The sequence below is a fragment of the Seriola aureovittata genome, chromosome 3 (assembly GCF_021018895.1).
Source record: "Seriola aureovittata isolate HTS-2021-v1 ecotype China chromosome 3, ASM2101889v1, whole genome shotgun sequence".
Taxonomy (NCBI): domain Eukaryota; kingdom Metazoa; phylum Chordata; class Actinopteri; order Carangiformes; family Carangidae; genus Seriola; species Seriola aureovittata.
In genome coordinates this window covers 19,454,550-19,479,900 of record NC_079366.1, presented here as the reverse complement: position 1 = coordinate 19,479,900, position 25,351 = coordinate 19,454,550, and the positions used below count along the sequence as shown (strand labels likewise).

Below are 25,351 nucleotides of genomic sequence, written 5' to 3'. Positions count from 1 at the left end.
TTAGAATTGTATCACAGAATTAAAGCCAAAAAATAACACTTTAAAGACGTCGTAAAGCATTTTTGTGTCTTTTAATTTTTCAGCTTGTGTTTAAAAGATGCAAAAAAAAAAAGAAACATTTTATTCAAGAAAATCATCAAACACAGCTGGGCAAAACCCCAATTCAAAATCTTTAAATTCTAAAAAATTCTACATTAGAAATTTTAAAAATCTTAAAACCCTGACACTCGAAGACAGAATCTGTGGTTCTGTTTACACTATAAAACCACACAGTGTATGACTAAAGGTGGGATACTTTATGAATGTATGCATGCAACACTTATTCCTCTTAAACTTAAAATATATTGATAATAATAGCAAAAAAGCTTTTATCCATTTTGAAATCTCACACGTAGTTTTTCAGTTTGAACAAGTATCAATTTTAGGATGCAACACTTATTGCAACTTTGCTGCTTTCCTGTTTCCTGTCTCTCTAGCTTCCTAAGAGCATATAAAAATGGTATGTTGGCAATAGGCAGTCGCTAGAAAGGGCTACAGATGAATTAAAATGTTCTTTCTTTTGTATATTTGCTACTGCAATAGTAATGCAGATAAGTCATTAAAAGAAGATGAGTAACATATGTAACAATTACCACTGAATTAAATATTCAGATGTGAAATAGTTTGCACGTCACATCAACATGAAAAACGATCACAAAGGCCCAGTGAGTTTTAAACTAAAGATAAATGAATGAAAAAGCCACACAAGGTTTCTTAAAGCGCCTTATTTCTCATCAAATATTTATAACCAACAATTACCAACATCTTCAGTGAGCAAACACCACTCCAATTAAAAAATAAAAAAGCAACCAAACCAAATTTCTTTCAACTACTACACGTTCACTTTAACTTGCATAACACATTCTTAATCTTATCCTAATGACAGTTTGTTTTAAAACATCATCCACTTCTGTCCTAAATTTGATTGAATGATTTCTGCACAACTGCAAAATCTCCCATCAATGCTCAGCAGGGTAATATCCCATCAGCAACACAACACAGAAGCTACAGTAAGTTGTTGTGCTCTTTAAACCAAGTGATCACTCAAACGAGGATAGCTGCTGAGACCCATCACTCCCATCAAATATATAAAACAAACATAATAAATGGTCTAAAATAATCCCAACACTCAGATCTATTGGTCAAGTTTTAACCAACACATGTCAACAACAACCTATTATTTCATCACCGTGGATCAAACATATTCCATCTTTCTGGGCCAAATTTAGCCAATTGTTTTTTTATATGTTACTTAATTTATTTATTTGTTTATTTATGATAATATATATGTATGTTCCTCTTTCTCTGATGCACGTCTGACTTCATCTTAACTCCTCTGGACTGCAGTATAGAGGGGAGGGCACTTTGTTGGACTGGGGCCTTGTCCCATGTATCCAATACTGGATCTACTGCCAGGCCTAAGGGGCTGTGCAGGTCTGAAGGGGGGCCCGCAGAAGGCTGGTTTCTCAGGTGAAAATGTCCTGCTCAGAGATGGTGCCTGGAAAGCAGGGGCTGCATGATAACGACTCTTACTGAGAGCTGCAGGGTCAAGAGACACCCTGCGCTTCCATTCGTCTGGTGGCTCCGGCAGAGATCTGCGTTGCCCTGCAGCTTTGACATTAGAGGCAACAGATGACGGGAGGCTCTGAAACACAAACGCGTCATCCACTGAACCAATGGGGCTTCTGGATGCCGCCTCCCATGGTGACAGTGGCTTGTAGACGTTCTCTTGAATGGATGTTTGCCTCTGTGCTGGTAAAAAGGATGCCTGGGTTCCAGGGTTGCTCATAGGTGACAGGAGTCCGGTTGAAGGCATCGAATTCAGCCGCTTTGGCAGACTCAGGGAGCGGCTTCGACCAAATCCCTGAAAGAAAACACACGTATCATCTGACTGCTGGGACAGCAGTGTTGCAGACTTTGCTGCCACCCGCTGGCTCCACAGAAGCCGGGACAACTAATAACTTTCTATCTTGTTCATGTTTTACTAGAAGTTATATGATAAGTTTTAGTTAACAAAGGAATGTAAACAAATTCATAATTATTTTACTATACTGGCAGAGAAAGTAGAGGAGGCAAAGTGACGCACTGTGGAAAAAAATGTGGCACAAATTGAAAGCTTCACCTTTTCCTGATTGGTCATTTCTGTTTGTTGAATCCTTTGAGTGAAATGTTCACATTTTGTCACACATCTTTTTCTCTTTGGGTCAGAGTGATTTCAAAGCACGACCCTCACAATTCTTTGTCTACAATAAAAAAAGGCCAATCAGAGGATTGAGTTTTCCCATAAATCCCATAAAAATGTTTGGCTGATATAAATGTATGGGAAAGATCTTATGTGTGAAGGTCTTGTAGCATCATTTAACATTAACATATATTGAAAATGAAAAAAATATTTCTCGACTTACCTGTTGTTGGTCCAAGAAACTTAAAATACAGTACAGTAACAATGTTACTACATAAAAGACATTTAAAAGATTATGAAACTTTGCTTGGAACTATTTCTCAGTCAACTTGTCTTTGTTTTCTCTTCTTAAAGGGATATCCACCGTAAAAGAGTACATTTTGTCAGTTTGAGCAAGTATTTCCATACTTAATTTCTATTATTACTCAGTAGTCAGAGCATTATTGTCATGTTTGACGGATTCTTTTCCATTATTTTGTTCTGTGTGAGTCTTTACTAAATTCGGTGTTGTTTGTATTTCTTAAGCAAGCAGAGAAACTTCCTGCGAAACAAATCTTGCCATACTAAAATATTTGTCACACAGTACCATGGTTTGTTGTGCTTGTTGTGAATAGTTATGTGTACTCAAAACTTAAGGGGAATCTGGTCTGTCTTTAGACGTAATTGACAGAAAAAATACAAGTAACATACTGTTAACTGACTCGTCAACAGATCATTAGAATGGCAAAATGTAAACTCTGCTTTACTGTGGATATCTTATTTTGGAGGCCAAGATCATAGTTCCAAACTTTTTACATTAAGGGGCTGAAGGTGGACTGATGGAAATGCTATGAAAACAATCACACAAGAGTTTGTTTGTTTTCACAGCATGTCCATCTGTCCAAACTGAAAAGATAAAGTTATACAGTGACAGTGTCAACCTTCAGCAGTTCACCATTTTATATTAATACAAGCAATAATTTATTGAAAATAATCAATGATGTAGTGGATCTTAGAGAATGGATATTGCCGAAGGTGCAGTAAATATGAATAACTTCTGTGTGAAAGTGTGAGGCAGTGAGAAATATACAGGAGGAAACATGGGTGACTCAGAAAAAGTAGTGATACAGCAGCTCAGGAAGAGAGAATAGAAGCTCATGACACACAGGAAGTACTCAGGTAGGAGGAAAGAGAAATTTAATGGCATGATTGTGCTGATGACAAGAAGTGCAATAAAGAGTGATATGTCAGAAAGACAGAGACAAACAAGACAGTTGTTTTGTATTTTCATTTTGAGTCGCTATTAATTATGTGAGTCAATAACATTCAACTCAAATCCCTGTGATATTCTGCTCATGTTTTACATCAAGGATGAGGACACAGAATATCTGATGACATTGAATAACTGGTCTTATCTGATGATTGCAGAAAATACATCCACATAAAAAGCATTTTAAGTCATCAGGGTTAATGATCACAACTAACATTGATGCTTTTTAGCTGTTGTGATACCATCAAAGTTTGGAATGAGACTGAAGGAATTTCATCCAAAGAAAGAAGTGCATAGACAATTTCTCCCCAAACAACAAATAAATAATTCAAAATATTACACAAATATAATTGTAAACTTGAGTTACTCTTATCCCGAATGACAGAATTATTAAGAATTATTCTGACTATTTTGGATAAATAAATGTATTTATAAATGTTTCTGTGTGTAGTTTTGGGGTTAGTGGTGATTACAGTTACATAAAAATGCATGTAATCTTATTTCTTACAAAAGAAAAAAAAAGAACTAAAGAAAGATGAGCAACTCAAACTAGAGACCTTAGTTGAACAAGGCTCTCTACTCACATTATTGCACATGTAAAAGCACCTCCTGAGAATCACTCAACATGATTTAGTCTCATATTTCCTTTTTAAACACACACGCACCTCCCAAGTTTTAGGAAGATGATGTGATGTGCTAAGTTATTGATTTATATTTTAGTTTGTATTCCATTGTTTAATCACAATTGTTAAACTAGTTTCGCTGTACAATCAACTGACTTTTCCTGTTTCCCGTACATTGGCCTACGTTTAGACAGTGCAAAGGTCTATACATTTCCGGTTAAGTAAGACATTTTAGATGCTAGCAAGTTACAGACGTAACTGCGTCTCAGTGTTGACTACACCAAAGCCTGACCATATACAGTATTAGGACAAATGAAGCATAGCAACAGGCTTCCACTGTTTGCCTGTCACTGCTGGCTTCTTTGCAGAGAATTTTGGCCGAGGAGCCATTTGACGTGCGCCTCTAGCAATAAGAGATGCAGGAGAAAAAGCTGAAGCTATGCTGTCAGCAGTAGATGACTGCTGGGAGGATGTGCTTGTGGGTCGGGCGCTTGGTGCTTGCTTTTTGGTTATGTGATGGGCTGCAGGTGTGACAGTGTGCTTGTCATCCAAGTGCTTGTCAGTTGCAAGAGGCTCAGCTGATCTTGTGTTTTCGTGGGCAGAAGAATTTTGGGAACTTACCATTCCAGGAGACTTAGCAGGGGCTTCTGCCTTGCCCTGAACAGCAAGCTCAGAGGCATTGTAAGGAGAATGAGAGGAGGCAGCTCTATGTTTAAGGTTTTTAGTAACCTCAAACTTTGACACTGGAGTTGGTTTGGGGCTGGGGCTTTTGGCCTCAGGGACTGCATCATACTTGAACAGTGACGAGTCCAACTGATAAGGCTGATGTTTCATAATATCTAAGGCATTTAGGTGCTTTGGGGGTGCTTTAGGTTTTTCTTTGGTCTTGGGCTTGATTTGGGGGCTTGTCGAAGGGGGCTGCTTGGCTGCTGATGGAGGGTAGAAAGGAGCAAGAAGGGGATTGTATGATAAAGGCGGGGGGGCACGAACAATTGAAGAATACCTCCAGTAGTTAGGGAGGGACGCGGTTGGGGAGGGAGATCTGGTTTTGTTAGCTTGCACTGATTCAGCATCGACAACAAACTTCTCCATACGGGACTGTCTCCTGGCAAACAACTCCGCACCTCTTCCCGCCATAGTTGAACCATCACCAGCCCGATTAATACCTCTGTCTGAGACTCGACCCTTTGGAGAAGCCTGCGATGCTTTTGATGCGTGGATGTATGACTTCCCTGCTTGTGGTGGGCAAGAGGCGACTGAGTTGGGAACACTGCCTGACTTATTCCTTGAGGGTGAAGGTGGGTGATGTGGGCTGTAAGTAGGACTGTGGGCCTGCATACTCACAGGGGATCGTGGCGGCTGTTGATTCCAGCTATTTGCGGTTGGCTGAAGATGAAGCTGAGAAGAGGAGTTGACCGGAGCCCAGGCATTGACAGGTGTTTGAAGTTGTGCTCGGGTTTGATCTGGTGCCCACTGGTTGGCCACCTGCTGAGGCTGAGCCCAATCTTGCTGTTGTAAGTAATGCTGACTATGAGGCCCTGCGGAACTGTGAGAGGGTTGTGAAACCGGACTTCTTGGTGGAATATATGGTTCACCAGAGGGACTCCTCCCCATCCAAGGTGGGCAGGATGGATTGATGGTAGGTTTTGGGGCAACTGGAGGGGGATTCTTGAGTTTAATTGTTCTTGGTTGCATAAAGTTACAAGCTTCTGCACCAAGACTAAAACAGTCTTCTTCTGACTCAATATAAGACCTCCTGTCCCCTTTGCTTTGAAGGTGAGGATTTGATTCTTGCGCCAGCTGTTTGATAGGAGCTTTTCTTTTTGACTCTAGTAGGATGCCGGTCTTGATCGCTGGTACAGATATTCGCTCATCTCTTGAGGCTATGATGTCTCCAGTTGGGGACCAGACCTGTGGGTTCGTGTTAATAGGCACAGGTACTATGAATCTCGGTTCGTTCCTCTTTGTCACTGGAACAACGCCACCAGGCATGACATGAGCAGTCGTGCCATCTTGAAATCCTAGGAAGGGCTTCGCAGTTCTGTTTGGCACCAATGGTTTTGGCACATCAACTAGGTGGTTCATCTGTTGAATATTTTCTTGGTAATCTACATGCTGCCTGTGACTCGCATCCATGTAGTTGGCCTGATCAGCATGCATGTACATTTGCTTAGTGTCATAAATATTCGGTGCTTCTGTACATTCAGGTTCTGTTAATTCCTCTGCAGGTAATTCTTTACTCCTCAGTTCTTCTTGCTCTGACACAATTTCATCCATCCGTTTGCGGCGTTGGGCAAACATCAAAACTCCCTTCCCTTTTGTCTCTGGTAGTGCTTCCATTTCTCGAACACTTCCCCAATTCAGACTTAAATTATGCTGCTGGTGATAAACAGAATACTCCTCCTCTAACTCAGAATCACTTGTTGCCACAAAGTTATACCCAGCTGATCTGACTTCTTCAGTTTCCTCCTCTATTTGGTCTTCGCTGTCAAGCTTATCACCAGTCCCGTAACTCACAAGTGTATACTTCTTCACCCTCTGGCGCCGTTTTTTAAACAGCAAGGCTCCCTTATTTTGAGGATTGGGTGCATCAGTTAAGAGCCGAGCAATTCGTTTACATTTAGACTTGGTCTCCTTGACATGCTTTTCTGATTGGCTCTCGTTGTGGCTGAGCCCTGAGACACAGGAAAAGACAGAGAGAAAGAGAGAGAAAGAAGGGAGAAAGGAGGGGCATGAGGAAGATGAAAACGTGCGAATCTTAAAATAAACAGTGAGCCCACATTATTTTATTTTGATGTTTTGTCAGTGAGTGGAAAGTTAAGAAGCTACAGTATTTAAATTATCAGTGCTCAATAAAACAAAATAATCATGGGAGAAAGCAGTTGGGGATTGTTTCATACAGTGCTTTGGTATTATTTGATTTCAGTTTGCAGAATGCATCAGTACATAGTTACATGTTGGCTGAGCATTATTATTATTATTATTCTTTGAAGCAAGCACACTAATGTTAAATGAGACAAATTTTAAAGTTGCCCCTGCTGAAGCAAGCACACTAATAAAAGCATCATATTTACTTACAGCTAACTTGGGGGGGGGGGGGTCTCCATGAGGCAAAGAAAGTGAGGAGCTCACTTTCCATTGCAGTCCAGTCTTACGATTGGAAAAGGGATCGGGTGACAGGCCAGGGTGACACATGCTAGTGTCTGTCAAATTTGTTTCTGCCAGTCTCATCATATGGTCATATTTTATTCTTATCCTGCTCTGACTATTAAAGCCATGGGAATTCTCCCTGTAAGTCCACCTCAAATAGACCCCAGCATGAAAATAACCAGCACCCATAATGCTTTGCACAAGTCATTTATCGATTAAATTAAGTATTTTGTTTCACATAACACTTCTAATGAATGCAGGCAGAAAATATTATTTTATGATAATATTATGATTATCATGATGTAAAGTTAACTTGTGCCTCAGGCTGCATTTAAACCACATACAAAATTATATCTATTAATGAATCTTATATAATTTAAATTTAGGGGGAAAAAAATCAAGATAGGTTACACAGCTTGCACTACTAACTCCTAACTACATATGTGCACTGAAATATATAAAAAGGAGGGTAGAAGATAGACACTTACGTGTGTGCCTTGCCCTGTGCCGGTCGGGTCTGCACAGATCTGTGTCAGACTCCGAGTTCCACTTCTCTGCCTGCTCAGCACCCTCGTCTGGAATTTCAAAGAAGACAGAAGCAGGAGGTGCTTCACCACTCCCTCCTTCCTCTGAAGATTCAACCCTCCTGTTCCCAGTCCCTGAGTCCTGCCTATTACTGGCTCCCAGTGGCTCTTCTGTGGTCAGGGTCAAGGCCAGGGTCATGTCAGCGGCACAGCCAAGAGAGGAAGAAGATGACAGGGAATGCAGTCGTGATATCTGGCCAGCGGGAGGCCTGGAGTCAGGGCGCTCTGGGTGTGGGGACAGTGAGACGGGTGAGGTTTGGATGTGAGGTGACTCTGAAATGGACTCTCTTGATTCACTAAGGTAGATGTCATCCTCCTCTTGGTATGAAACATCCTCTTCACTTCCACTTAGTTCAGGCAGGGACTGTTGCTCACCTGCAGATTCCCAGTCTTGTGACTGAAGGCGTTCTGGGGACTCAGACTTGGGAATATGAGGAGGCTGTGGGTCTAAAGGGAACTCATCACTGATATCATCCTCATTGTAGGACTCTGCCAGGGACTCAGAGACACAGAGTTCCTGGGAACCATCTGAACCTGACCAAGGGACCAAGTTATCATTGTTGTCTGGGTCTTCAGCCTCTGGTTCCATTTTTTAATGCTGTTTCACAATGTCCTGGGTGTCACCAATGATACCTTCATTAAAACAAAGATAAAACAACTTCAGGCCAGGGAGCCTTTCACTTGAAGGGTGGATTACAAACTAATCAGACATTTTAGCAGACTTTCAATGTGACATGTTATCAATAAAAAAATAAAATACCCCTGAAAATAAGTGTTTACTGGTTAGATCAAGAGATTTCAGTATTAGTGCACTTTGTATCATTTCTAACTACTATGTAATTCTCTTGATTATTCCTATCCCCAATAGGAAGTGAAGCTTTGCTTTGGCAGAGCTGCCATCGCTCTAAATGGAATGGTATGTAATATCAAGGGGGAAGCAGCATTCACATCCAAGAGTATAAGCAAAACAATTGGGTGGCTGTTTTCCAAAGTCCTGTTTATACAGCAAGGTTTCTTTCCCTTCACTGTTCTACATCTATCATTACAGAAAATATCAGCACTGCAATGGATGTCAGCATTTCCATTTAAGAACTAAATGTGAGAGGTTATTTATTTTATACATAGTAGAAATACTAGGCCCCCTTCTACCTCACTTTAAGCCAGTGTTTTGCTACTGAAGTTAAGTTGTATCAACAGTTAATCCATCAAAACAGCAACCAAATTATTCACTTGAGAAATCAGTTATTCTATCAAATCTGATAGAAAATGCTTCTATCAATTCAATCATTCGGTGAAAAACAAGTGTCTAAGTTTTTTCATTAAATCAAGAATTTTGGACAAAGCTGGTATTAAATTCAGCACGCCCTTTTCAGTTTATTAAATGAGAGAAAGAAAACATGGCCTTCATAACCTAATATGACAAAAAAATTGACAGCCTGTTGAAATTATTCATATTAGTGCCCACACAACATTAATCTCTATCTATCTATCTATCTATCTATCTATCTATCTATCTATCTATCTATCTATCTATCTATCTGTCTATCTGTCTATCTGTCTATCTATCTATCTATCTATCTATCTATCTATCTATCTATCTATCTATCTATCTATCTATCTATCTATCTATCTATCTGTCTGTCTGTCTGTCTGTCTGTCTATATAAACAGGGTACAGAAAGAGTTCAGCAGTCTTCTACAGTTTGGAAAATAGCAGGGAATCCCACACAGGTTATAGGTTATAGAGCAAACACAAGCCTTTTACTCTCAAACGCAACACTTCCTAACATCCACCAGAAGGTGGTACCATAACACAGCAACACAACAGTAGTACATTTCAATAAATCCAGCCTCTGGTTGTTCACCATATTAAAAAAACTTAACATTGTGTAATTTTATCCTGAACAGTTTATTTAGCACTCCAAAAAACATAGACTACATCTCCAACACAAACAATTTATCTCAATGAGTATGCTATTGAGTCGGTCACTTCTTTTAATGCCATCTTAATCTCTTTGACATATATCAATTTGATGTAATTTGTTGGGGAATAATCCATGTTAACAATTCGTCACCATGAAGAACCCAATTTCAGTTCATGGAACTGTGCCCTTCAACATGGTCTTATATATTTTCTCTGAATGTCTTTGGTCAAATTACATTTGCTAAAGGCAGCTCGTAGTGACATATGCTTGAATTTAAATTTAAATCACAAACTCATAGAATTCAATTGACAGCACTTAAAGTCTAAAGTCATGAAAGAAGCCTTTTCTGGTTGCACTGCTGATACATCTCACAAAACAAAACTGTTGGACAGAAGAAACAGATGATTTTGCTATTATTAGATTCTTAAAAATATGATACCAGACGAAATTATAGTAATGTAATTTAGTCAGCAATATCTATGTCAGTCTGCCTGTATTATGAGTTGACATTTTGGCCTAAATATGGCACTAAAGAAGAGCTCATGGACTGTCCAATGTCACTCTTACTCTTCAGATTTTGATATTTCTTGTGCACAAAAAACATCTTGGCTTGATGGCAGCAGTGGAGTGTAGGCTAATGCAGATGTAGCCAGTCTGGACCAAAGCATAGAAACTCACTGACTGATACTGTCATTCTTAGTCCCCACTGCAAGTGGAAACAGTTGATATTAATGCAAAACAGGAGTATTTACATTATTTCACACCTGAATATTCACATCTGCCTTTTACTATAAATTAGACCAGTTAAAATGATCATGTCTGTCCATGTTCTTTTCACAGACTGAGAGGAATACAATAGATAAAGTCTGTAGAATAAAACTACATATAGGCTATGTGTCTCTCAGCTTAGATATTGTCTGACCATGTTTCGCTCATCAAGTTATTCGCCCTCCTGTCATGTACTTATATGAACATTTGCACTAAATGCACTGGCAGCATCATATCAGGGTATGATGTATTTTATGGACCGATTTTATCCATTTGAACAGGACAGTAGGATCTTGCAGCTGTTCCTCATCTCAATGAAGAGCGACAGAAAATTGTTGTTATAGCAATATTCAACTATGAAAAAACTGCAGTGACACCATCATGCATATAAGGATAAGGTTACTTCAAAGAAGAACAGAAGGTTGGTCAAACAACAACTTTGTTTACATGATGTTTTGAGCTTTGGGGTTGCTGTGTGTTTAAGTACAGTACTCTGCAAAAGTTTTCAGCAATTTTGATGTCCAGACTTTTATCTGTCACCCATCAGGGAGGGGTCTGACCGGTCCCAAATACATTCTGCAGCATGACAATGACCCCAAACATACAGAGTCATTAAGAACTATTTTCAGCCACAAGAAGAACAAAGAGTCCTACAACAGATGATCTGGCCTCCACAGAGCCCTGATCTCAGCCCTGATCTGATATCATGGAGTCACTCTGGGATTAAACGAAGAGACACAAGACTCTGAGAAAGCCTAAATCCACAGAGGAACTGTGGCAAGTTCTCCATGATGCTCAGAACAGCCTACCTGCCAAGTACCTTAAAAAAATGTGTACATGTGTACCGAGGAGAACTGGTGCTGTTTTAAAGGCAAAGGATGGTCACACCAAAGATTGATTTGATTTAGCTGGCACACCTGATATTAATTTACTGTTGTTTCCAGAACCAAACTACTCCTGATGGTGGTTCTAAAGTTAAACCCAAAGCTTGAGACTGGAACAGTGCCTCTGTCCTTTTTGTGGAGTAAACTTACTCTTATATGTTAAATATCTGTGGATCTCCTGGTTACTACTATGTATCATTGCACAGATACAGTACATGCACACATTTTCTAAATGCAGCATGTCTTCATGTGGTAAGACGTTACTGGACCGGTTGGAAGGTTGTTGAAACCTCTGATAAATTGCATTAAACTACATGACTTTTGCTACATTTTACTGTACCACTATATACAGACCCTGATGAAATGATACATACAACTCCAGGATTGCTAAAGGTACAGACTCGTTGGCACTTTGTCCCATGCCCATGCTTTTCTTCACACTTGGTTCCACTTCATTTTAACACTTCACCATCATCAAACCTCGCTTTAGTGCTACAGGAGTTTTTGTTTCCTAGTATGGCAGTAACTCCAGTATGTTGACTTATTACCATGGAAACAGAGAGTCAGCATCCTTGACAAATGGGTGAACTCTTGGTCTGGGTATGACCCCTGTGAGGACTGAGCTCTAGCGGATTAGATGTTTCCATGTTATTACATAATTAGACTGTCTCTCCTCAACCACTAATGAGAAACACATATGTTCTTAACAGCCTCTACAAATACCTCTTTATGACTCACTCCAGGAGCTTTATTACAGAACAAAAATCATTTCTATATAAAGTATTTAACTGATATAGATATTGCAATTAATAAATATTTTACAGATTAATTAAACTGGTGCAGCAGCAGGTAGAAATATGTTTGCTACTGTAGGCAACATACACATCTGAATGAAAAGAATAAAACACTTTGTGACTATATAACTGGTATGATACTTAATTCGGCCCATTGCTAAATTACTGGCTTAACAGAGTTACTTGGTAAATTAAACAAAATCCACAACAGTAGGATGAATGAATCACTTAATTACGACTAACCTTTACCAATAACAAACTGTGCAAGAGAGCCACATTAAGAGGTCTAAGAAGTTAATGAAGGAATTACTTACCAAATCCACTACTTACAGTATTCATTCCCAAAGCGCCTGTAAAAGACAAAAGTTTGTCCAAAAGGTGTCTCATCAGTCGGTGTCCAGCACTGTTGGCCTCACATGCTGGCAGTTTTAGTGCAAGACCATAGATACGAGATTCTGAGCACTTGTCATTGATTGCAGATGTTCAGGTCACTTACCAACTTGCTCACAGTGTAGCCTGGCTCATTCATGTACGCTGCTGTTTTTAAAGAGAGAGAAGAAGAGGAGTTCCTGGCTCAACCCCCCTCAGACACAGCTCAGTTAGCATCATGCAGAAAGCACACAAAATGGACTTGTCCTTAAAAAGCAGATTCTTTTAAGACAGATTTGAAATGTGCCATTAGCTTGGTATCAGTGCATGCTCCAGAAATCATAACTGGTTAACACCTGCACCTGCATTTAATTACTGGATAAGTCAAATAATTTAACAGTTACAAGAAACACATTAAATTTTGTTTACACAGACACGCTGTATGTTGTTTTTCCATTAATTTGCTATTAATCCATTAATAATAATTTTTCATCGCTGTCAAATTGGGGTATCAAATAGGGTCATTAAAATTCAGGGTAAAGTTCCACATTATAAAGCTGCTGTATAGTAAATACATGAGGTAAGACTGCTCTTCACCATCACAGGATGCCCCTACATGGAACTAAATCTGTGTTTGAAATGGAAGTTTGCAGAAGTAATATGGGAATAGAGAAACTACTCTACTGCAGTTATCAGTACACATTTAAATGTGCCAAAAGTTGGGTGAGTATTCCTATGAAAGCCCAGCATTCATGTTAAATGATGTTTGACCTTTCATTAGGCCCCGCAGCGGGTGGTATCAGGCTGTGCCATCGTAAATCTGTTGATGGCATTCTCTAACCCTGATCTAGTTAAAGTACCTTTGCGTACTTTTAAGCTGCTTTTATCTCCTACCCTCCGTCAAACAAAGAGAAGACATTGAACAGCTTGACCCAGCCTTATATTTACATTGTATCTGCTTAGGCTAAGCTGCCCTAGCCGGCCCCACTGGCTTGACAGGCCGTTTCATCTGAATGCCATGGCCCACCCATTAGTCCACCCATCATCCCTTCTTATCTAGCTCCACTTATCAGTAGTGACTGGCTATATCAGAAATGTTCTATTCTCCTATCCCAGTGGAGTTTACTTGGAGAAGCCGCTCCACCACTTGCTGTCCACCATTGGCTTTAACACAGCATTTTTTCATTTTACACCTCACTTTTGCCAATTTGAATGAAAAATGCAGATGGTCTTTGGCTCTTGATTAACAGCATTTACAGTAGAGCCCATTGTGACAGTACTTGCACCATTCTGGGACTCATAAGCAACTGTAATGATTAACATGGGGCTGGTAAATGTGTCCTGTTTAGTATCTATCACTTTATCTTACATCACCGTTCCAACATATAGCTCTCTGTCTGACTCTACGGGCATAGCAAAATGAAATTTGACAACATCCTTTCAGAGGTTAATGGATTTGGAAAATTCCAAATCAAGCTAATCTTGATTCAGATGCTCTCTCGAATTACTCTGCCATGTCACTTCCTACTGAATAATTTCATTGCAGCTGTTCCCGCTCACCGCTGCAACATCAGCACTCTGGATGATGGAGGAATCTTCAGGAATTTAACTGTAGAACAGAAACTGAGTATGAGTATTCCAGCCGAGCAGGATGGGACTCTGAGCTCCTGTCAGATGTTTCAACAGCTCCAATATCAAAATCTGTCAGGGTCAACAAAGAACAGTAGTGAGAATATATTTACTGTTCAGTGTCCGAATGGATGGGTGTATGACAACAGCACTTTTAAATCTACTTTGGCAACAGAGGTAAGTGTCATTCAATAAATATGATGTGTTCCTCAAAGACTTTAAGCATTTGTAATTTGTTAAAAAAAAAAAAAAAAGGTCATATTTCATTAAAGTAAAAGACATTTTTCTAAGGGTTGCTCATCTTTTATGGTAGAATTTTTTTTACGTACAGTGAATATAATACATGCAAAAGTAAGAAATGTGGTTTAGAACTTGTGAATGTTTTATGTAAAAAGAATACATATTGTAATATTTTGAATGTTTTCTCTGAAGTGGGATCTTGTGTGCAGCAGAAAAGGGCTGAACAAGGCAACAGCCACTGTTTTCTTCATTGGTGTTATGTTTGGAGCCCCTTTATTTGGGTTTCTCAGTGACAGGTAAGATTGTCAATGAAATGTATGTATGTATATCCATAATGTCCAAAACATCCCTCACTCACTGTAACAAATGTTAGATAAGATTAAAAAGTTCAGAGAAAATGGTTGTTGCAACAGTGCATACATACAGTAGTGTGCCAGCTCTTATCAAACTGGGAATATTACTGTATATAGGTATTTAATAGTAAAGTTTATAGTAAAAATTACAACATGAACAGCAGAATGTAAAAAATCTGAAAAACATTATGCATGTCACAGGCAGGACTTGTTAAAATCTTCATTATAGCAGGTCCAACACAATTAAATAACAAAAAGAAACATAAAGAAATTAATTGAGATAACAGAATGGGATGAGAAATAATTTGATCACTTGTGTGCAAAATATTTCCTAACATGTGAATTATTATCCTTCAGGTTTGGGCGACGGCCACTTCTGCTGGTTTCTTATTTATCATCCCTGATGTTTGCGGTGCTAAGCACTTTCTCCACATCGGATGTAATGTTTGCCATCCTGAGATTTTTCACAGGGATGTCACTCGCTGGAATAAGTATCATCTCCATGGTTCTAAGTAAGTAGGCTAGTGCTGAAATTTATTTCCACTGAAGTGTTTCTTGATTTGACATTTTCTGTGCTGACGTTTCTGCAGGCATCGAGTGGTTCAGCATTGAACACAGGACTTTCTCTGGTGTAATCATAAGTCTGGATTGGACACTTGGGAACTTGATTCTGGTTGGAATTGCATACTGTGTAAATGAGTGGAGGATGCTCATTGTGGCAGTGACCTCACCCCTGATACTGTCCCTCATTGCTTGGAGGTATCAAAATTTCATGTTTCACATTTTGCAGCATGAAAAGATGAATCCTACTAGAAGCTGATGAAACACCTAACTCAACATGTTTGTCACTGCAGGTGGCTTCCAGAGTCTGCAAGGTGGCTCATGGCTCGTGGGAGGGCAGATGCTGCTCATCATTACATCCTGCAATGTGCCGAGATGAACAACAGATCAGCATGTATGGCCACCATCACACCAAGGGTATATTTCAGCAATGTTTTCATTTTGGTTAGTTGACAACCTCATATTTAGAAAAAGGATCTGTTTTAAATGAACATCTTGACTGTGTTTGTGTGCTTTTTATCCTGCTTTCTCACAGACATTACTGGAGTCTGCAGAAACTGAAACCGAAGATAAGAAGTACAATCTTGTTGACCTCTTCAGGACTCCAAATATAAGGAAACTTTCTATATGCTCAGGGATACTGGGGTAAATGTTTGACACATACCACTCTCATGTCTGTAATACCTTTTACGAACTGCAGCTGGGAGATGATTAGCTTAGCTTGGCTTAAAGACGGGAATAAGGGGAAACAGCTAGCACATTCTGAACTCCCTCTAAAACCACAAATTGTCTGTTTGTGTATGTTAATCAGTGATCTTTAGATGTGCTGGTAGGTGGGTTTTTTGAAATTTGGACAGAGCCAGGTTTGTTTGGTTTCCACTCTTCTTGCTAAGCTAAGCTAATTGTCGCCTGGCTCCAGCTCTGCAGTTAGCGCACGACATGAAAAGTGTGAATAAACGTCTAACTCTCAGAAAGAAAGCAAATAAGTATTCTTTTGTAGCAGCTGTAGCATGTGCTAGTTATTAGCATATGATATATTATAACATTTGATATGACATATTTAAGAGTCCTGTTTTTTCTATGGTCTCTTCAATGTGCTAATGTCTCTTTTCCTTCACTGATAAACAGTGATTTAGGTTAGTTTTACAATAGTTTTTTTTTTTTTTTCATTTCTGTTTTCTGCTTAGATCTCCTTATAAGGCCTTTAGGGTTTTTTTTATTTTATTATGTCTTATTATGTCTTTTTTTTATTACTTTTCCAAATAACTAGTAAACTAATTAATTTAAGTGTGTGGCATGAATCAAATACTAGAAAGTCTAATGATTGATAATATATTTCTAATACACAATACAATAATATTAATAATGTAATGTAATATGTAGTATGATATTTTACATGATAATATGCAATGTAATTATATAGTATTAATATAAAGTTTATATAATATGGTATTTAATTGAAAGATGCTTGATGATACCAAAACAACTCACAGTAACACTCCACCCTGCTATAAAGACTTGCAAAACTAAACTCACTGTTATCGGTTATCAGTAACCATATCAGCAACCAAATTAACAATGTTTCTTTTCTTTTTTTAAAAAATCATCCCAAGGTTAGAAATGGCATGTCAATACAAGGTTTGAGTTCTTTTTTCTCCCTTTTGTAGGTATGGAGTTGCATTTACATATTATGGGATAACTCTAAATATCACTGGATTCGAACTAAACCTTTACCTCACACAATTTATATTTGCATTCATCGAAATGCCAATGAAGATTGCTGTGTATTTCTTCCTGGATAAAGTTGGTAGAAGGCCTGGTCAGATATGGGCCATGCTATTGACCGGACTCTGTCTCTTCATCAACATGTTTGTTGCAAAAGGTCATTTCTTCAGTTTATCTTAAATCTAATCATTTAATTTTGTTGCATTTTTGTTAATATACCTGAAAATACTTTTGATTAAACTTCTTTGTATTTTCCCACAGATAAATGGATCAGTCGTACTGTTGTCGCTGTTCTTGGAAAAGCCCTGTCAGAGGCCTCATTCACAATCATGTTACTCTTTACAACTGAACTCTATCCTACAGTCGTAAGGTCAGTCAGCAACAAACTCATGTATCCAGTTTGACCACAGACAATGATCTTCTGTTCTGTTAGCAGCAGATGTGCAACAGGTTTTCATTAACCCCCTGACTTTGATTTTTCAGACAGAATGGCGTCGGCTACACCTCATTTGTGACACGGCTGGGTGTGTCCTTATCCCCACTCATCATGCTATTGGAGGACGTGTGGCATCTCCTCCCTCAAGTCACATACTGTGCCGTAGCCGTTCTGTCTGGTTTAGTGGCCTTACTTCTGCCTGAAACATTAAACACACGACTGCCAGAGTTCATCGAAGACATTGAGAAACCAAGGTACAGAGGAAATGGTTTTAAAGGAAGATTACATGTACAGTAAACGATTACCCACCTCAGTGAGCTTCACAGCTAAAGAATAATCCAGTTAACCTTGAAAAAGCAAGCTAACCATAATTTCAGAGCCTTATACAGTTTACATCTTTCTAAATAATTTATGTTTTAATCATTTGCTAATATTCTTTCCTGAAAATATGACTAATTTAAGTTTTATCTATATTGCAGAGTAAAATCAACAAGGAAGAAGGAGATTCAATAAAAATCACTCTTAATGATGAGAGTGATACTTAGTGTGCACAATTTAGTAAAAGCTGGTTCAATTTAAAAATTTAAGACGATGATTTTAAAATAACAATATCAAATGACATTGTGAAAAACTCTATAAATACTTGAACCAACTGGCTTGAACCAACAGCCTGTCAGGATTCAACATGTCCTTAGTTGTACTGTCTAAATTATGTGCTGAACCTAACAGAGCTGGATAACAGAAGACAACAGAGGAAGAAAACCCAAGAAAAGTAGAACTTAGTAGCAGAATCTGTTGCTCCAGGTGACATTGCACTATAATTATTATAATATGAATAGTCTATTATAATCTATTATAGTGTGATATCAGTATTATGATACCTTACATGCTAATATAATTTGTCTAAATATAACCATTCCACATATTTTAGAGATACCACATGATAATATGATGAAATAGACCTAAAATACTCACGTCCTCAAATGGGTCTTTCCCTTCCAGAAACCCCCCTTTGACTCTCTTGAAAATCTGTCAGGTGCTATTACAATATTTATAAATATAACCCAGACACATATTATAGAGATACATCATGCTAAAATGATGAAAAAAATGAGGTCTGAAATAGTAGGATATAAGCCCTACTCACACGTCCTCACACGGATTAGGACAGCTCTGAATCCTCGTGTGAGTTGCTTGAAATCCGGAAAGATTGCAATTTGAACCTTAAAATCAGCCACATTTTCTGAGGCAAGCGTATGTCACACATGGTAAGTTCACTGACCATGGGAAAGTTGAAAATCAGGAGATTCTCTCAGTCTTCACAGCTTCTGGCTTTGATAAATGGTTTATTTTTGGCAATTCTCAAAAAGAAGGTGTTTTTTTGATCCTGTGCACAGGCTTGGCGTTCAAAAGTGTGTTTAAAAAGTGACTATGAAATAAAATAAAATAAAATAAAATAACTATAAAAGTATTCCAGTTCTGAACTATGTTTTCCTTGCTGATTGCTGAGTGTAAACTTGGATAACACTTTCAATTGTAGTCATATTTTGGTGGTTTAAATGGGGTCAATCTGACCCGAAACATAACATTTATTTTAACATAATAGCACGGTTATATAGATCTTGACTATGGAACATGCAATAAAAGTGCTAGTGACCACTGTCTTTCATCAGCAGCTCACTGGGTCTTGCAGCTATAGGTATAACTTTTTCACATTGCTTTATAAAATGTTTCATTTGTTTAACAAATAAATTTGATTTCAACACATAAAACATTTTTTTTAATTATTGAACTAACATTTTTGCAAACTTCATTCAAAATCTAGAGAGAGACATTTGTGTTTTAAAATATATTTCTAATGAATAAACTTTTAGATATTATCAATATAATCTGTAATTTTTTTTAAAATCCTTCATGGAAAAAATTGCAGAGGTCCATCATGTTGTCTACAGCGAGGTCCCAGTAAAGGTCACATTAAAATTATTACTGGGTAACAAGGTAGGATCAATGGGGTAACGTTGCTGATATTGAAATGAAATTATTTACATTATATTTTATTCTAAAATTATGCTATATTTATATAGTTATAAGTGGGTGGTGCAATTTATTCCTGAGTCCGCTCTAAATGCAAATGTGTTGCCCCCTTGTTTGTACTTGTACCAGCAGGTATCCAGTAAGTTCTTCCTTGGCATTGTACCAAATATTTAAACTGTAACTTGCTGGCTGTTAATTAACACTAAACACAAAGTTCAGCTAAACCTGCTGGGAATGAAATTAGTTTTGCAGGTATCTGGTCATGAAGGAAAGTATTAGGCAAGTGTGAAAAATTTGATCTGCTCTTGACACCACAGGAAAAGTCAAAGTCAAAGTCAAGTTATTTGGATTCATCCTATTTCAATCTGTACCAGTCATGACCAAGTGGTGTAAGAAGAGCATTATTTCTTTCCTCACTCGAAACTGATTTTCTTCCACAAAAGTGTTTTTTAACCTTTAGACAACGATCGTGTCAGTATTAATCTTTCAAGGTGGAGTATTGTATTGCTTAGGGATACATAGTTTTAACATGCAGTCATTGGGAAATGATTAATTTTTTAAAAATACTTTACTTGTCAGATTATTTTTTATTCTGCTGAGAGTGCATAAATTTTCTGTTTTCATTACCTTATGAAACATTCACTAATCATCCTAAGAGCTGACCATTAACCTGCAGCATTTAACATAAGTAAAAGGCTAGCAGCTCACTTTCAAACTAACATCTTGTGTGCTTTGTGATATTTACTATTATTCCCTGAGCTTCACTCCAAATTGGAAGTGTAGCATTACTTATTTTCAGGATGAAGTTTGAGAATGTGCTGGCAGAGGTAGATGGCTTTGGGAAATTCCAGATATGGATCATCTTCATGATAGTAATTCCTCGTGTGACTTTGCCGTTTAACTTTCTGCTGAACAATTTCATTGCGGTCATTCCCTCTCACCACTGCAACATCAGCTCTGTGGAAGACAGAGCTGATTTAAGGAATTTATCCCTGGAAGAGAGGCTTGTTGTTAGTATTCCAGTCCAGGAGGATGGGACCCCAAGCTCCTGTCAGATGTATACAGAGCCTCAGTATCATCTGCTGTTCAACTCCTCCAACATAACTGACCTAACCACAGTGTCATGCCAGAATGGATGGGTGTATGACAACACTAACTTCAAATCCACTCTGGCCACAGAGGTGAGTTTTTTTTGTTTTTTAAATGTACAAAGCATTAAACAAATACTGGTCCCAGATTTTACTTTATGCTTCACTATTTTTCATCTGTTATGTATTCCCTCCATAGTGGGATCTGGTTTGTGATAAGAGAAGAGTGAACAGAGCCACAGCCACGATCTTTTTCATGGGAGTCATGCTTGGAGCAGCAGTATTTGGATATCTTAGTGACAGGTGTCCACGACTTCAGCTCTCAAATCAGACACCTTATGCTACTTACTTATATTTGTTTTTACACAAATATATGAGAGAAACTCGTACATTGAAAACTCATTGAACATTGAAAATTGAAAATATCAATATAATTATTGATATCATTTTAGTTTTTAGTTTGTATTAGCCTCCGTGCACCTGTATGGAGTCAAGAATTGAGTCCAAATGTTGTCTTGTAAGGTCTCAGCTATGCATAAGACAGTAGTAGTGCAGCCAGCGCAGTTCTGACCATAAAACTGACTCAAAACGTCACACTGAACATCTGTAGACTTTCTTTTTTCACACTGTAGACACTTTATATGAAGGAATATATGTGTCTTACCTAAAGAAAGTGCTTTCGCAAACTTCTTCTGAACATACTGTAGGCCTATATCTATTATATCAAATGAATAATTAACTAATTACTTATCTCTTAATTTTTTTGTCTCACAGGTTTGGCAGGAAAAGAACACTTCTGTTGTCGTATGTGATGACCACAGTGTTTGGATTTGCAAGTGCTTTCTCATACAACTTCAGTGTTTTTGCTGTCATGAGGTTCTTCACTGGTTTTGGAATTTCTGCAATAAGTATCATCACCATTGTCCTTTGTGAGTGGAACATCATGCTCTGTCTTTTATTTATGTAATGTTTGGAAAACAAAACAATTTGCTCAGTTGCATGTGGGAAGTTTTCATAGTGTAAAACTAAGTTTGTAGAGGTGATTCATGGTTTCTTCTTTTATCACTCTCCGTGAAGACAAACAAATTCATTTTAAACCCACTGTGTGCGGCCAAAGTCAAGAAATGATCCACAGATGAGTCAAAATGCTCTATCAAATACAACACAGCTGTTTATCACATGTACTGTATAAAGCTTAGGTCATTAGATGGTTGCTGTTATATATATATTTCTTGCTTTTTAGAAACTATCTTCTTTTTGAGTCCAGCAAAAAAAACAACAACAACACAACACAACTTACACCAATAAAATTATAAACAAAAAAGTTTTCCTCACACACATACCTCCAATTTTGTACATAACTATACTAACATATATGTAACATATACTATACTCCTCACACTAACCTTTTTATCAGTTTTGTGTTCTAACCTAAATAAATACTACTAATATTTTTTTTTAAATCTGCATCTACTAAAGTGTAAACTAGATTATCATAATTATGGTCAAGTATATTTTTGATAGATCTGATTTAGTATCATTGCTCATAATAGGCATTGAATGGGTGGACATCAAGCATCGAACTGCAGTGGGTGTTTTAATGAGCATGGATTGGAGTGTTTTTACCTCTCTGCTTCCTGTTGTGGCCTATTTTGTGAATGACTGGAGGTACCTGACTGCCACAGCAACTGCTCCACTATTTTTGGCGATGATCTGTTGGTGGTAAGGAAAAATAATTTCAACATAATTATTGTTCTGTATATTGGCATATAACTTTCACAAAAATAATTGCCAATAAAAAGAATCTTTATAGAAAACAATTTTACGGTGTTTAAAGATCAGACTTTTAGTTTTGATGAGGCAGGGGTGTGACTCGTGAGTTTATATGAAAAACCTGAGCTTTATCAAAACAAATGTTGTTACAGGTGGCTCCCTGAGTCTGCTAGGTGGCTTATAAGCAATGGAAAGCTAAACAGTGCTCATTATTACCTGAGCAAGTGTGCAAAGGTCAACCACAGAGAGCAGTTCATGAATGACCTAAAGCCTGAGGTTCAACATTTTACATAATCTTTTCATTTCTAAACAAAAATTGATGCACAGCTCTATTCTTTTCTTTGACCAAACTTTTCCTTTCACTCTCCAGATCCTGTCCAAAGTAATACTTGTGGAAAATGAAAACAGAAAGTATTCCTATGTGGACCTTGTGAAGACTCCCAGAATGAGGAGATTGACTGTACTTACTGGCATTGTGTGGTACTGTACTGTATATATGTAGGATTGACTTTACCTTCAAACAACTGACACTTTAACTTCTAAGCCTTATGAAAATGTCTAATTTGTTTACTCAGCTGTTGCTCAACCAATAAGCGACCGTGGTATCATCAAGTTCATACACTCCAAAGTGTCCTGAAATAGTTACTTTGAATTATCACTTATGTATAACATGATTACATTGCTCTTTTTCTGTTCATAGGTTTGGAGTAGCCTGTACTTATTATGGAATCAGCTTGAATGTCAGTGGGTTTGGTGTGAACATTTATCTCACACAGTTCATCTACGGTGCAATTGAAATCCCAGCAAAAGCAATTATTTTTTTCAGCTTGAGCAAAATAGGTCGAAGGTTGAGTCAGGCCGGAACACTTGTTCTGACTGGACTGTGTATAATCTGCAAGATGTTTCTCTCTCAAGGTAAATGATCAATTCAGGTGTCTTTTTTGAAAAACTAAGGTCATGGTGGCTTCTGTTACTACAGCAACAATAACATACAACAGCAACAACAGAAAAAGCAAAACTTGGAAAAAAAATAATACATGTTTAGATTGTATAGATTGATTACCTAAGTAAAGAGTAAATACGTTTTTTTTAAAAAACAGCACTGGGAGTCATTAATTTTCAAATTCTGGACAGAGTGGCTTTAAATATAATACAATGTAGAGTTAAAATGTCCTTCGCCAACTTTTTCTTTCAGAAATGGGGATGATTAAGACAGTTGTAGGAGCTTTGGGCAAGATGTTTGCAGAGGCAGCTTTTACTACTGTATATCTGTACACAGCAGAGCTCTACCCCACAGTAATTAGGTCAGTAAAATATATAGAGCTTATATTTTGCACATTTACAAACAATTTCTGTTATCCAGAGGCCATTTCCGAAAGTGAAGTTTACTGAGACTTTTGAAAAAGGTAGCAATCAACACCCAGAATGAGTTCTACATCAGTGTTAAAGGGAGTTGCATTTGTATTGTGAAATAGATCCCTGATAGTTACAAATGTGTTATGGTTTCTCTGTTGTCAGAGGTTATATTTTTTTTCTGTTACACAGACAAAATGGATTGGGTTACAGCTCCTTCATGGCGCGTTTAGGCGTATCCATATCCCCCCTGATCATGCTTCTTGAAGAAGTGTGGCTCCCACTACCAAATATTGTTTTCTTCCTGGTGGCTTTTGCTGCAGGGCTGTCAGCTTCTTTTCTTCCTGAGACACAAAACATCCGTCTACCAGAGACAATTGAGGAAGTGGAACAGACGGGGTACTGGTTCCTATTTATAACTCTCACTGTGCATCCAAACAACAAACACAGTGATAAATAAATGGCATAAGATGAAAATGTTTTTTTTGTGTGTTTCAGAAGACGATCAATCTCCACAACGGATGAGAAATCTCCGCCTTAAAAGTTTTCACCATTGCAACTGAAAATATATGAAAACAGCAGCAGAGACAAACTGTAAACAAAATACTGGCATATTATCAAGCTTTATAATGTGAAGTTAAAATAGGATGTAAAACTAAGAGCAATGAGCAGAAAAACACTGAATTGCTCCTTAGAGCTGAGGGCAACTGCAGAGTCAGCTGATTGTTCTCTTTGCATTCATCACTACAAGCAACAGTTTTGCAAGTTACATGTTAAATAAAAAATGAATTGATTCCACAATAATAATGTTCCTGTGTTTTGTAACAAATACATTGGGCAAATCTCAATAAATACTTGAAACTAACATATGAGTGTTTAACAGCTGTGCATTTGAAGCCATGATTTCATGTACATTATGTATATTAGAGCATGAGGAGATGCACAGTCTTGGAAAAAGCTGTGGATGCACATGGCTTCCGGCTTGTGGAGCTATTTGTAAGTTTTGCTATTGCTACATAGCTAACGTTAGCATTAACAGCTGTTTACTTACCAGCTTTGCCAAGAGCATCAGCCATTGTTGTGTTTACAATACAATAGGTTATAATACATCTTCAGAGCAGACTGGACACTACAGTGACTCAGTATCAGAAAGTGACTAGACGGTCTGGGGCTAGCTGGTTAGCATGCTAACTTCAGTAGAGGTAAAGAAGTGATAGAAATAGAAGCAAATGAAGAGGGTTGCTTTCCACCGCTGGAGAACGGAGAAGTTCTCCACGGAGAAGTTTGATGCTGAACTTCATCTAGAGTGGAAAGTAAACAGATGTTAATGCTAACTTTGGCTATGTAGCGATAGCGAAACTTACGTGTAGCTGCTTTAAGATTTATGAGTCACATATAATGAAATGAGTTATAACTGAACTATACTGTTCTTAATTAAATGTTGCTAATCAACACAGTCCCTTGACCATCTTGTGAACTGCTCTGCTCCTGCTGATGATGCCTCATCAGCTGCTGACTGTGCCAACGAGATTGATCATATCAGGGTCAATATCTCTCCCTCCACTACAGCAGACTTTGCTTCCCCCAAACAAA

The 25,351-nt window shown here is 38.0% G+C and overlaps 3 protein-coding genes across 3 annotated transcripts; 1 reads left to right on the top strand and 2 right to left on the bottom strand.

Moving 5' to 3' along the window:
- Positions 1 to 52: 52 nt before the first annotated feature.
- LOC130166914 (synaptopodin-2) lies at positions 53 to 3,259 on the bottom strand. Its single transcript, XM_056372760.1, has 2 exons — positions 2,162 to 3,259; positions 53 to 1,903 (listed from the first exon to the last, which is right to left on the bottom strand). The coding sequence occupies exons 1-2, from the start codon at positions 2,177 to 2,179 to the stop codon at positions 1,367 to 1,369; spliced, it is 555 nt and encodes a 184-aa protein (XP_056228735.1). The 5' UTR covers positions 2,180 to 3,259; the 3' UTR covers positions 53 to 1,366.
- A 116-nt stretch (positions 3,260 to 3,375) lies between these two features.
- Positions 3,376 to 8,416, bottom strand: synpo2b (synaptopodin 2b). Its single transcript, XM_056372759.1, has 2 exons — positions 7,732 to 8,416; positions 3,376 to 6,768 (listed from the first exon to the last, which is right to left on the bottom strand). Exons 1-2 carry the CDS (start codon positions 8,414 to 8,416, stop codon positions 4,397 to 4,399), a joined length of 3,057 nt encoding a protein of 1,018 aa, XP_056228734.1. The 3' UTR covers positions 3,376 to 4,396.
- A 5,569-nt stretch (positions 8,417 to 13,985) lies between these two features.
- On the top strand, positions 13,986 to 24,504 carry LOC130163150 (solute carrier family 22 member 7-like). The gene is made up of 19 exons (XM_056367058.1): positions 13,986 to 14,372; positions 14,628 to 14,731; positions 15,146 to 15,300; positions 15,379 to 15,547; positions 15,643 to 15,766; positions 15,885 to 15,994; positions 17,017 to 17,231; positions 17,336 to 17,444; positions 17,558 to 17,764; positions 20,323 to 20,725; positions 20,832 to 20,935; positions 21,407 to 21,561; positions 22,186 to 22,354; positions 22,558 to 22,681; positions 22,776 to 22,885; positions 23,106 to 23,320; positions 23,601 to 23,709; positions 23,951 to 24,157; positions 24,260 to 24,504. The coding sequence occupies exons 1-19, from the start codon at positions 13,986 to 13,988 to the stop codon at positions 24,297 to 24,299; spliced, it is 3,216 nt and encodes a 1,071-aa protein (XP_056223033.1). The 3' UTR covers positions 24,300 to 24,504.
- The last annotated feature ends 847 nt before the right edge of the window (positions 24,505 to 25,351 follow it).